This window comes from Choristoneura fumiferana, chromosome 29, assembly GCF_025370935.1.
Source record: "Choristoneura fumiferana chromosome 29, NRCan_CFum_1, whole genome shotgun sequence".
Lineage (NCBI taxonomy): Eukaryota > Metazoa > Arthropoda > Insecta > Lepidoptera > Tortricidae > Choristoneura > Choristoneura fumiferana.
Genome location: NC_133500.1, coordinates 3267288 through 3281423, shown reverse-complemented (window position 1 = coordinate 3281423; position 14136 = coordinate 3267288). Strand labels below are relative to the sequence as shown.

Below are 14136 nucleotides of genomic sequence, written 5' to 3'. Positions count from 1 at the left end.
TTTGTCTCACTAGATGGCGCACTGTTGCGTGAGGTTTTTAAGTATGGTTTTCAAAGTCTGTTATTACGGGCGTGAAAACAAAGTTTAGATTAAAATCGTATTTAATACACCTTAAAACCGTACCATATAAATAGCGAGCATGCCACAGTGTTACATAGTCCCCGTTTTGTTCGGAAAAAAGGGAGGACAAAGGTTTCCGAAACACAAAACTGTCTCAAAACACAGACATTCATTGCCCCGGAACGCATATTTGCCATAATTAATTTCAGATATTGCCACCCACCCACCCAAAAACTATGAGATTTGACATTTCGGAGACCTCACGCTACACTAGCGCCTCTAGTGGCGAATTCATACGCGATAGCCCTCATTAGTTTTTAAATCAATCACAAACGTCACGCAAATGTCAAAGTTTTTAAACGGACTTCACGATACTAGCGCCCTCTGGCCTGTCACAGAAACCTTCATTACAATGTTACTAGAGCATAAAAAAAAAGTTGATAAAATCCCCGAATTTGTCACTTCAAAGTTCAATATCTCAAAAAAGGCTGAACCGATTTTTTGAAACATGTCTAAGTTTCCCATAAAATTTAAACTCTGATTTTAACAATCCATAACGTTATTCATCATAATTTTTGCAAGTCATATTATCTTAAGTCATAACATTAAACAGTATAAAGTGGAGTTCCGATTTATGTTCTGTGTATTCTGGCAAAATCATTCTATTCTATTATCTTGTTGTCTGCAGGTGATCCCAGCGATGTTCCACACGGCCAGCATATGGCTGACGCTGGCGCTGGCTGTCCAGCGATACATCTACGTCTGCCACGCGCCGGTCGCCAGGACTTGGTATGTGCACTGGGAATACTCCGCAATTCCAAGTTCGTATCAAAATGAAGTGGACTTATGCAGGGCAGGTTCCAAGTAGGTAACACACGGAGACAGATTAACACTGCGCTTACTTAGTTCAAATCACCTTACATAATTAATTGTCAATTTTATGTTAGAGAGCGACGTTCACGGCTCGGATGTCATATGAGAGAGAGAGGGAGAGAGACGGGAATAGCTTTCGTCCTTATTCGGAACATTTTCCCGGGCTTAACTTAAGAAATCTAAAGTTATAAAGACTCAGGAACAGATATTTCCAAACTTGCCTGTATCATTAAGCTATACCTAAACACTGCTTTAAATATACACTTTCTAAATGTATTGAAATAAAATGAATATGGAATTCTAAATAATTAAATAACTCTGTCCCTGATTCTTCTTATTTAACAGTTACACTCTTGCCGCCGATGAATGGCTCTCCACTTCTTTCTGCTCAAAGCTGCCTTACTACTTGACTCCCCTCCCTTCTTCTTTACTTGCTTTAATCGGCGTCCCTCTTTTTCGATGCCTTCCACTTTTCCTTCTAAGATGACGTTAATGAACTCACCATGTCATATAAGATGACCAATTTTATATATTGCTGTGCCCTGACAGGGTAAATGTTGAACCTTCATACGTTTTAAGATCTTCATCACAACATTTAATGCAATAGTTTGAGTTTGAGGATATAAGCGCGACATGACAAATGGTATGTCCGCCGAACAGGTATTTTAACTATCCAGGAACAGAACGGCTAACGTTCACGTACATTTAGGGAATGTTCAAAGGAATGCTGGAAGTGATGTGGTTATTTGGGAAATCTCGCTAGATATTACATGTACATTGTATATATTATCCTATTACTACTTAACGAGTATAATATATCGTCACTACTTTGAAAAAATCTCGTATCTCAAATCCATACGTCAACAAAATCGACCCTTCAAATAATGCGCATAAAGTTCACTCGGAAAAACTATCAATTTAAGGTACGAGCTTTTTTAAAGAAGTGACGATATGCGAAAGTTCATATGTGTGCCTGTGTTTTATTACATCGCGGTAAAACAACTATATTATTATGGATTTGGATGAAGTTTGGTATAAAATAATAATAATGATTTTTATTGTTACAACTGTGTCGTTTATTTACTTTTTATCCCGATGTTCCCACGAAAACGGAAAAGGTCTCTAAATCACAACTACTGGGTTTAAAAGTCATGAAATTTGGCCCAGTTTGTAACGCAACGCCAATGAAGATCACGATATAATTATTGGAAATTCCCACGGGATATTTTGCAGACAAAATCGCGGGCAACAGCTTGTGTGTTATAATCGCTTCTTTCCTTTTTACGTCACCTCATGAAGCCATTAGTCCGTGCGATGTAGAATTTACAACCGCAACCAATACCGCCATCTGTTCGTCAACACCAGGACCACTCCGTAAATATACAGCGTGATTAGAAACCGCGCCAGCGCCTACGTCACGCAATAAAAGCCACAGTAAACAGGATGTTACACTGATATTTTATTTGGCCAAATTTTTATTACGGTCATAAAGGATTTCTAGTCCGTAAAAGAGCCCCTACTATGATGTGGTTCAACGCAGGCCATATAGTACTAACCACTGCCCGCGACTTCGTTTGTAAAAAAAACCCATGGCAATTACTAAAAATTACCTATATCGTGGTCTTCATTGCACTTGCACTTGTACTAAACACAACTTCAGGACTCTAAACTCAGCGGTTAGATTTTGAAATTTTATCCGGATCCCATCGGAATATCGGGATAAAAAGTAGCCTATGTGGTATTGCCTATTAGTAATTTGTAGTAGTATTGTATATTAGTAATTTTTCGAATATGAAAGAAAGAAAGATTTATTTGGTTCCTCAATATGGAACATCAGCTTATCTATTAGGACACGTTAGTTTCCACTACATGCACCAGTCGTATTTATATATATTATTATGTACAGTCGAGTTCTAAAACTTGTTAGTAAAAATTTGATCAAAAATATCTGAGCAGGACTAGTGATGTAACATGAAAAAAAACGACTGTTTTTTTTCACAATGTTGAAAAAAAACATTAGAAAAAAACCTAGTAGCCTTGTTTTTTTTTCTAACTTTGTTTTTTTTCAGAAATAAAATCTATAGGAAATTAATTGTTTTATTGAGGTATTTTTTCTAATTTCTTACATTTTACTAAAATAACAAATCGAATTAAGTACTACAGTAGCCAACTACGTTCTAACAAACATACACCGAACGAGGATTTCCCGTGCCCAGTTTAAATGTTGCCAATATATTCATGTAAACTTGGTACTATTTAACCAAAACGGTATGGTAGATTTATAAATAAATAAAAACTCTAATATTAACTGTTACGTATTAATCTTTTACGGAAACGGCCTTTTTAATTTTAAATTCTGTATTCTTGAAAAAAAACATGCTCCAGATAAATAACGTGTTTTTTTTTCACGACAGAAAAAAACAGTTTTTTTGCAACACTAAGCAGGTCTATTAGTTCGCCGTAGGTATTAAAAAAAATCCGGTAAGGGTTCAGAAAGTTGGGTTAAAAAAATAGTTATTCTTAAGCACATTACAAGTTTATATTTTATCGGAAGTCTGATAAATTACCAATATATAATTAGTATCTTACTGTCGATACCTGTTTCATTTATTTTATACGATTTTTTTAAGTAATATAGGCAGCCGAGGGGCCCGTTACTGATCAGTCCCTAAGCATAGGAAAGGTTGTTAACGGCGTAGAAGCGTGTTCAGATATTTTTGATCAAATTTTTGCTCACAAGTTTATGAACTCGACTGTACCTATCATATTTCAGTCGAATCGAATAGAAGAAGGTAAAAGACTTGCAAGATTTAAACATAATCGACATACATACTACATACGAACATTGCAAGTTTAATCAGAACTGTGTTACTGTTGTCGGCGTCTTAAAGCTATTTTTTTAACCAATCGCATTTTTATTCTAAAATCTCATTTAAAACGAAACTAAGTTTTCGTATTAAATTACTCCCAGATCTACTTGTAATTCAAGGACCTATCTCCCGACATCCGATTTCTGTTCGGACGTGATTTAGGTATTCAGACTCTCGATTAGCGCTCAGGACGACGGGCTCTGGCTGCGGAAACAGTAGTCTTTTACAGGCCTATATTATTACTAAGATTCTAATCAAGACTAAAGGTGCGGCGGAAATAAAATAAAAAAATTGAATTGAATTGAATGAGGGATATCGCCTAGCTTTCGCCGCTAGAGGTGCTAGTGTAGCGTGAGGTCTCCGAAATGTCAAATCATATAGTTTTTGGGTGAGCTACGCGGGTTTATTTAAAATTAGAATCATTTTGTGAATATTTTGCATTACCTGAAATTAATTATGGCAATTATGCGTTACGGGGCAATGAATGTCTGTATTTTAGACAGTTTTGTCTTTCGGAAACTTTTGTCCTCCCTTTTTTCCGAACAAAACGGGACTACGCAACACTGTGGCTGCTCGATATTTTTATGATACGGTTTTAAGGTGTATTAAATATGATTTTAATCAAAACTTTGTTTTCACGCCCGTAATAACAGATTTTGAAAGCCACACTTAAAAACCTCACGCAACAGTGGCGCCATCTAGAAAGACAAAAAACGATAGCCCTCATTGAATTGACATACTATTTAAAACCCGACGCCACGCCATTCTTACATACGCCATCCAACGCGTGTCAGTACAGTCAACGTCATAAATAAGTGATCATTTCAGTACCTTGTCGCTTTCAGTCGTTACACTTTCGTATGGCTTTTCAAACATGACGTTAAAGTGACAAGGTACAAAAGTGATCACTTATTTATGACGTTGACTGAACTAATCAGTCCCATATTTATTATGGTCAGGTGCAGGTAGAAAATTGCGTCGAACGACATGGCATGGCGTCGCGTTTTAGTTTTAGTTTTAGTCGCGCCTTGAGGGTTAGTCTTCCATACAAATTTTGGTGCAACTGTATTGCTTCCACAGACGTTATTTCGACGCGATTTTTTGAGTATAGTTAGTTAGGACATATTGTGTTCGCAAATTTATATATTGATAAGAAACAAATAATAACATCAAATATTAGTTACAAAAAAATCACGAAAAATTCGACATTTGAATTTCAACGCCATCTAACGGGACTTTTACCATGAGCTAATGTGAGCAGCCGCCTTAAGGGCTATGCTTAGGGTTTCGCTACGGGATCCAATCAGAGATGAGGTGATAGGTAGAATAATGAGAGTCACTGGCATAGCCAAGCGAATTAGCTCGTTGAAGTGGCAACGGGCAGGCCATATAGGACGGAGAATGGGGACCGAAAAGTTTTCGAATGGAGTCCGTGGATAGGACATCCACCAACGAGATGGACGGATGACCGAGCAGTTTCGAAACGTTGAACCACCTTTGTGTATATTTTTATAAAAACGACACTCACACAGAGACAAGTGACATTACTGTTGTTTATAAGACAATCAGCCCTGTGTTTAGAGAAGAAGACAATGAAGTTTGAGGCCCTGGCTTCAATTACTGATCGAGGCAGATATTAGTATGATAAATGTAAATGTTTGCTCTCGAGTCTTAGCTGCCTAATAGTACCTAAGTATTTTCTCCGTTGCCTATATAGTACCCATAACACAGCTTTGCTTGCTTTGAAACTAAGTAAATTTTATTGGTGTGTGGTGTTGTTATATTCATCTTCATCCATCGGCCTATCTTAGTCCACTGCTGGACATAGGTCTCTCCAATTGCACGCCACGAGCACGATCCTCGGTCACTTTCATCCAGCCTAGTTCTTGGGAGCAACCTTGCGAAAATCATCGCATGCTACTTACCTTCAATTCATTCGTGTCAGCTCTTGCGAGTCGACCTGTACTATTTAATAAGTTTCCGTGAGTTCCAATAGTAGCGACGTTAGAGTTAATTTGGGGAATGTGGCGTTGTGCGGTGTAAAGTGTTTTACTGCTGCCCAGTGAGAAGCGTCGTGGTAGGCAGCGGGGCTACTAAGAATATCGAAAATCGAAGTTCGTATCGTACCGTTCCTCTCACTCTTGTATTAAATGATATAAGCTTCAGCGGGACAGCAAGATACAAAGTTCGAATTTTGCACTTCGTTAATAGTACAGGGCCTGTTTCACCATCCATTGATTAATTTTATTAGACGGATAAATGTGATGCTGTCTCTGTTTGTTTTGTTCCAAATCGACGGAGACGGCATCTCATTTTATCCGTTAATTAAAACTATTCAATGGGTGGTGAAACAGCCCCTAAGTCTAGTGTCTTAAAAAATGTAATTAGCCCGTCACAAAAAATATTGAACACATAAACAACTTGTCAATTAAACAAAATATTATGAAGATATATAGCCAGTTAACGTTCCACATGCTGCAAAATGTCGAAGCGTCACGGACTCCCACTCCCGAACTTTGACGCCATCATCATCATCATCATCATGTCAGCCGAAAGACGTCCACTGCTGGACATAGGCCTCCCCCAAGGCTCTCCACTCAGACCGGTCTTGTGCTTTCCGCATCCACCGCGATTCCGCGATCTTAACCAGCTCCATCTAATTAATCTACTTTGACACGCTTCATCGTCATAATTGATTAAGTAAAAAATACATGTCCAATATTCTCTGACAATATAACTTTTTTACCCAGGAAACTAACCAATTATCAATCAAATTGCTTTTCGCACGTGAATTTCGAAAAACTCAGAGGTGCGAGAGGGAATGAAGCCAAGACCCTCTGCTTGAGAGGCCATAGGTCAAACCACTAGGCAATCACGGCTATAAAGTTAGACCGCCTAGTTACCATGGACGTCGCCAGGCATTTTCTCCCCCCCCCCTCCTGCCCCTAGAGATTCTAAAAAGTTGCCTTGATCGATCATTCCTGTGCGTCGAACCGAAACTAGAATGAATTTTCAGTTCCAATAAATACTTACCTACAACTCATAGTTTTCTCATTCTCCGTATCAACTTGCCCCCCCCCCCCCCCCCTCCCAAGGCCATCGGCTGGCGACGCCCTTGCTAGTTACAATGCGATTTTCTCTCTATATACCTGTTTTCTGTATCGCTTACTATTGTGGTGTATTGTATTGTACAATAACACCAAGCCTCCTTGGCCCGAAGTCTTTGATCTCGATTTATCGGCTCTTAGCGATTATTAATTAAAAGCCTGCCCTTTGTTCTTGTGGGAAAGCTTTCGGTATAACAACGTTTAATTACAAAAATCGGCCAAGTGCGAGTCGGAATACCTCACCGAGAATTCAATACACATTTTTATTTTTATTTGAATGGATGGAAAACGAGCAAATGGGTCTCCTGATGGTAAGAAGATCGCCACCGCCCATAAACATCTGCAACACCAGGGGTATTGCAGACGCGTTGCCACCTCACGGCAGGATTAGCGAGCAAGATGGTGGTAGCAATCCGGGCGGACCTTGCACAAGCTCCTACCACCTGGCAGCATTGAAGAATCTACATCACCTAGTGTTAGCAGAGCCACTCTCCTAAACGTACGCAATGTGGGGTCATATTATACGGTTGTGACACCGACAGATAGAAAAAAAAAACTTATCGGTTATGTTATAAGAGCTACCTTACGGAAGTAGTAGAGAAGAGTGTGTTTTAATGTCTCTACCCACTACACCGTGTCAGGAACGAAATGTCAAGCGCATATTTGTATGGCGTCGCGTGCAGTCAAAGTATCTTTATTCAATTTAGGTTATAACAAGCACTTGAATGTCAAAAAAAAATCTACCACCGGTTCGGAAAAACCTCTGTTGAGAAGAATCGGCAAGAAACTCAACGAAGTATATTTTTTTAAACAGATTTACAATATTATTAATGATATCTACCTATACATCACAAGTATTTATCACAACTTTATTTTTAACACAGTAGGTTCGCTATTTGAAGGGATCGCTAATGCGGATCCGGATTATTTCCAAATATCCCTGTACATGATATAGTCATTAACTTTTATCATACGCCTTAGATATTAATGTCTTCTTGACAATAGATCTGAATTTTGTATCCGTTGCTGTTGTATGCCTTGCTTATTGACTCGTAACGGCAACGGTTGGTTAGGAATAGGAAGCGTGCTAGTGGGCATTGTCTCATACTTTTCATCAATACAAACAACATATTTATTATGATTGTTTTTTGGAGTCTTTTTGTATTTTTTATTTCAACTCCAAATTTGTTACTTTTACGGGTATCCCGTGAAACCATATCGAAAATACAAACTGAGACATGGATGCACAGAAAAACCAGAAAAAGAGACCAGCGCTGGTGGCGCAGCGTTTTTCTGTGCATCCATGTCTCAGTTTGTATTTTCGATATGGTTTCACGGGATACCCGTAAAAGTAACAAATTTGGAGTTGAAATAAAAAATACAAAAAGACTCCAGAAAACCAATCATAATTTGATTGCTTAGTAGCGACATCTCTTGTCTAGGTGAGCGGTTGGTTCCGAAAGAGTGTGACGTCTCTCGATCTCGATGAGAGCGGAACATAGATGTCGCTAGTGCTGCTGCATAAGTAGCGTAGTAGAAATAAGCAACCTGAGATATGTATGCATAGGAAAAATTCGTGTCTAGATTCCTATCCAGCGGTGGTGTAGGGGTTATAGCACGCAGCACGGATTGCTGAGGACCTGGGTTCGTTCCCAGCGCTGGTCTCTTTTTCTGGTTTTTCTGTGCATCCATGTCTCAGATCGTATTTTCGACAACATATTTATGCCTGGCACGTTGCTGTTACGGTCATGTTACGAGACGGTGTAATTTTTATTGGTTTTTATTGTATTGCAAAACTGTTTATAGTACATAAAAACACATGAAAATAACAGAACACAGGATAATAAGATGTACAAAGGCGAACTTATCCCTTTAAAGGATCTCTTTCAGTTAACAGACACAAGAGTAGACACTACGAGTTCAATGAAAAGATAAAAGAAACGATTTTTAAATGAACTCAACAATGCATTATAAATACACACATGAGTACATATATAGGTAGGTACACACTAATACATAATAATAAAGTCAATAAACTAATACAAGGCAAATAAACTACATGTAAAACATATATACATATACACCATACATACACAAAACAGATCACACGACACTACCTCTTTTAAGAGTTTACGATGAACTGTCAAGGCCATAAGCTCTTTTTGTGTCCGCGAATGGCAAATTTTTCATAATAAAAAAACACTTCTCGCTACTTCAGGCGGTGGAACTAATGCTATAATATTGTTTGATATTTAGAATAAGTATTAGTTAATGTAATTTTTTTGTTTTACTAACTCTTAATTCGTTCTTATTGTATGCTTACTGACTATTAATAATAATAATAAATTAAATTCATTTAATCAAGTATCATGACTCATTTTGTTAGCAATTTATCTCAACCTATGGTAGTAGAAAATGACAATAAATAAAAGACCCTAATGGGATTTTCCACGGCGAGGCGAGGCGAGGCGAGACGAGACGAGAATTGAAATTTGTATGCAATCTCGCGCGCCGCCGCGGGCGCTGCCATACAAATATCAGTTCTCGTCTCGCCTCGCCGGTGAAAAACCACTTAAGAGCCTAAGAGTTACAAGGTAATAAGGTGTAAAGATATCTTTAACTTGGCTGTATCCATTCCAAGGCACGCTCAAGACAAAGCAATCCGATTTACGCAAAAAATACCCACCTAAATACAAAAAATACCGCCTCAAGCTTCAATTATTGATTATACATTTTACGTTCAAACAGCATTATAAACTGAAATTTTCTTGTTTTAGTGTATCCGAGTGATAAAATATCTTGAGCGTTAAATATTTGATGTGAGCCGCCCGCGCAGCTCTTTTGATTCGTTTTTAATATTCCAGTCGCTTTCGGCAGGCGTAAATCCTCTTGAAGTGTCTGTCGTTTACGTTTAACATGTTAATGTGAGACGTCTTTTTGAATATCTAAGACTGAGAGAGAACCCCAGTAATATTATAATACGAAAGTTTGTGTGTACAGTTAAGGTCGTAAATATATATACCTTATTAGGTATATTATACGTTACCAAGACGTCAGACGTCGAAAATACACTTTTATGCCACTGATCATAAATAAACAATACGTTGCATTTTGCGACAAAATTATCGCACGATTGGCCTAAGTTTAAGAATTAGTTTCAACGGTTGTTGCTTTTCAGGTGTACGATGCCGCGAGTGACCAAATGCCTGATCTACATCGGAGTGGCGGCGTTCCTGCACCAGCTGCCGCGCTTCTTCGACCGCCAGTTCGTGCCTCACGTCACCGTGTGGCGCGGACACTTTGAAGAAGTCTGCAGGGTAAGCGGGTTCAATTACCTAATCTTACAATTCATATAATACCGAGGACTGATATATAGTGGTGACATACCGATCTTACAATTCAGATAATACTTTTCCGCCGAATCTTACAATTCAGATAATATCGAGGACTGATATGAGGATCAGAAAATATCAAGGACTTTATATTGGACTTGAATCAGGCGTTATTTTACGGGGTCCATGTCAACGGACTATAGTATTTTCGCAACTGTATCGTAATAGGGGTCCTTAAAAACACGAGTGTGGGTTTTAGCCGAGTTTCATAATAGGGTCACATGAGTGTTTTAAGGCCTAATTACGTACAGTTGCATACATACTTTATCTATGTATATCCATATATTAAATCCTCTGCCCCACGAGCTGCGCCCGGCTGCCCCCCCCCGTGCTGTAATATAATGTAAGAATCTCATTACTATACAGCCGTGTTCATAATGGAATCCAATGTCGTAATGCTGGTCATTACCTAGGTTTTGAACGCATAATTGAGGATTTACTATGGATTTAGATTAAAAACAATTACTTTGCTCATCCGTGACCTTATGATACCTACGTCTATTTTAACAAATGTGTTACATGAAGCTCTCCTCCACCCTGCAGATAACACACGAATCACAGAACGCCAACTGTCTATCACATAACACTGACGCGTTTCAAACCAACCAAATCAAAATATTTCAGCAGATTTTATTTAATTGCAATGTTACTTAGTATGTAATGTATGCTCGTGTCAAATCCCAAGTTAAATACGGAAATTTCATAAATTTTATATAATATAACGAAAATGACAAACGTCACAATATCTGTTTGAAAATAAAGACCGTATGAGCGAAAAGTACCATTTCATCTCTTTCATAATAACTTATCTTAATTAGTTCCACTGCTAGGCAAAGGCGCTTCCTCTATTGTCCTCCACAACACACTCGTGCTAACGCTTATGTCAGGCCAGTCTTTGCGTACAAGTCCAAATTGTCTCGCTATCTCTTTCTCATCAGTGCCTGGACGTCGCTGACCGTTTTTCCACCACCCGCCAAGTGACTATGTAAACCCACCTTTGACTATAACCAGAGGCCGCATTGCGCGCTCGCGATTGCAATCATATGACAGTTTTTGTATGTGAAATCTGTCATTTGATTGCGATTGCGACGTCAGAAAGCGTTAGGCAATACGGCCTCTGGGCTACTAATATAACCCAATTTAACCCATTTTTTACAGATGGAGATGGCTCCGTGGCTCCAAACACTAACCATGGACGCCTACTTCATCACGTACTTTGGATTCCGCGTCCTCTTCGTCCACCTCATCCCCTGCACCTCCCTAGTAGTCCTGAACGTCCTTCTCTTCAGAGCCATGAGAACTGCCCAACTGAACCGGCAGAAGCTCTTCAAGGAAAACCGCAAGTCGGAGTGCAAGCGGCTGAGAGACTCTAACTGCACCACTCTGATGTTAATAGTAGTTGTCACCGTCTTTCTATTGGTGGAAATACCAGTTGCCGTAGTCACTGTGCTGCATATTATATCTAGTACTATTGTCGAGATTTTGGACTACCACATTGCCAACACGCTCATTCTAATTACGAACTTTTTTATCATCGTCTCTTATCCTATCAATTTCGCGATCTATTGCGGTATGTCACGACAATTTAGGGAGACTTTCAAGGAATTGTTTATTAGGGGTGCTGTTACTGGTAGGAAAAATGGTGGCTCTAGTAGATATTCTTTAGTGAACGGGCCCAGAACGTGCACAAATGAAACCGTACTTTAGATAAGAAAATTGTAAATAAACTGTGCTATTTTCACTGATAGGGAGTAGTTTATTTTTGTCTATATGTGGTTCCCCGGGTACTATCAAAACCATTTGATTTCTGACCCACTGTAGAACATTCCTACAGTAAAAATCATAACTTATTCCTTTGTCAAGCAAAGCTGGTTCACTATGACTCTTTCTGTGGAAAGGTTCCACAGTGGATCACGACTCAGTTGCTTCGATAGTACTACGTCAAGTTACTTAGAAAGTCTTGCTTTAGTAATTCAGTTAGTAAATATGTATAATTTACGTTAGGTACGCCAGTAGTAAATCTTGAGTGATGTACTCGTACAAATCGAGTCGGGAATCACTAGTCTTTTTATATAGTTATATAGACATATCATAATGATATATGGAGTTACTAATGTAGGCGGTTATTCAAGAGTTTGTTTACACGGCCTTTACTGTTTTATTGTTTTTTACAAAAAATATTAAATTGTAGTGCATACATTTTATTAGATGTTGTAGATCTATTTATATTAATTTCGTTACTTTTTCGAGGCCACGGCAGTCACCTGATTGAGGTTATATATATACCTATCTTGATTTTTATTTATTTATTTTTGATCAGCTGACGCCTGGCCCTTAAATGGTGAGCCCCCATTTAAAAAAGTAACGAAAATCTAATTTATTGTAAAATATTGATGTGCATACGATATTAACTGTTGTAAATAAAATCGTTTAAATTTTACATAAACACGTTTTATATGTATTTAAAATGTGTACTTATGTAAAAATAGTTAATTATGTAGATGTCTTATTTGTAAAAAATATGCACTTAATTTGTGTTGTGTTTATACATAAACATGTTTATATATTCGTTGTGATTTCTGTGCTTTATTGTTTGAGGGTGAATGAGTTTTGTATGGAACTAAGGACCATGGCGAATTAAATCATCATTTTAGGTTCAATGTAACTGAATAAAGAAATGTAATTAAAATTAAATTGTTTAATTACTACCCCCCACCTTGCATTGCATATATTAACGAAATACATTACAGTACACAAACACAAATTGACTTAAAATTCTAATTAACTTAAACATTTTTTGTTAAAAAATTCATTTTTCATACTTGCTTTTTTTTGCTGACTGTACTTTTTGTGACTCTAGGTGCATTGTCATACTAAATTTCCGTACCGAATTTCAAGTCGATACCATTTACCGTTGAGGAGTTCCGTCCTGCAGAGACGATCCTAGCCGGACCGCCAAGATGTCACTGCCAGATTATTATATTGTCACCAGATTTACATCATTATGCCAAATTTCAAGTCAATTAGAACACTGGAAGAGGGTCAAATTTAACTTGCAAGATTTTATCCCCACATACATAGCATACATACATTGCAAGATGATTAAAAGCTTGAAATAACCTAACCATAAAAAAAAAACATTTTTAATAAAAGCTTTTTTTGCTGACTGTACTTGCATTGTCACCCAAATTACATTTGCATACCAAATTTTCAATTCGATGTCATTAACCGTTGAAGAGTTCCGTCGTGGGGAGACGATCCTGGCCAGACTACCAGGATGTCACTACTAGATGAATGTATTGTCACGCGATTTACATAAGGATTCCAAATTTCAAGTTAATTTGACTACTGGAAGTTGGTCAAATTTAACTTGCAAGATTCGATTACAGACAGACAGACAACGGGACAGGTGAAACTAATTAAAAGCTTGTATAAATTACTAACTCTTCGTTTTTGTAGAAATTAGATCAAAGCGTTTTTTTTTAGATACCGCCTTTTAGCTTAGGAGGACAGCACTATATGCGGAACGGGAATCAGAAAGTACTTATCGTTACGAGGTTCTAGTGTCTTCACTCGTGACATCCATCTAGCGCCCTCACCGACCGTACTCATCAATCGAGCTGTAACAGATACAGTAACGAGGTTCTAGAAACCGACACTCGTCAGCTCACTGCGAGGCGAGCTGCACGTGTTCTGGCCTATACCACTAAGTGCAAATCTCGAACGTCGTATGTTGCCGTCCCGCTGACGCTTATGTCATTTCATACGGGGGTGAAAGGGACGGTGCGATACGAACTTCCGATTTGCGCGTTTCGTAGTAGCCCATCTGCTCGT

General features: G+C 38.3%; 1 protein-coding gene across 1 annotated transcript; it reads left to right on the top strand.

Moving 5' to 3' along the window:
* Nucleotides 1–752: 752 nt before the first annotated feature.
* Nucleotides 753–12309, top strand: LOC141444148 (sex peptide receptor-like). The gene is made up of 3 exons (XM_074109591.1): nucleotides 753–849; nucleotides 10089–10227; nucleotides 11461–12309. The coding sequence occupies exons 1-3, from the start codon at nucleotides 761–763 to the stop codon at nucleotides 12007–12009; spliced, it is 777 nt and encodes a 258-aa protein (XP_073965692.1). The 5' UTR covers nucleotides 753–760; the 3' UTR covers nucleotides 12010–12309.
* The last annotated feature ends 1827 nt before the right edge of the window (nucleotides 12310–14136 follow it).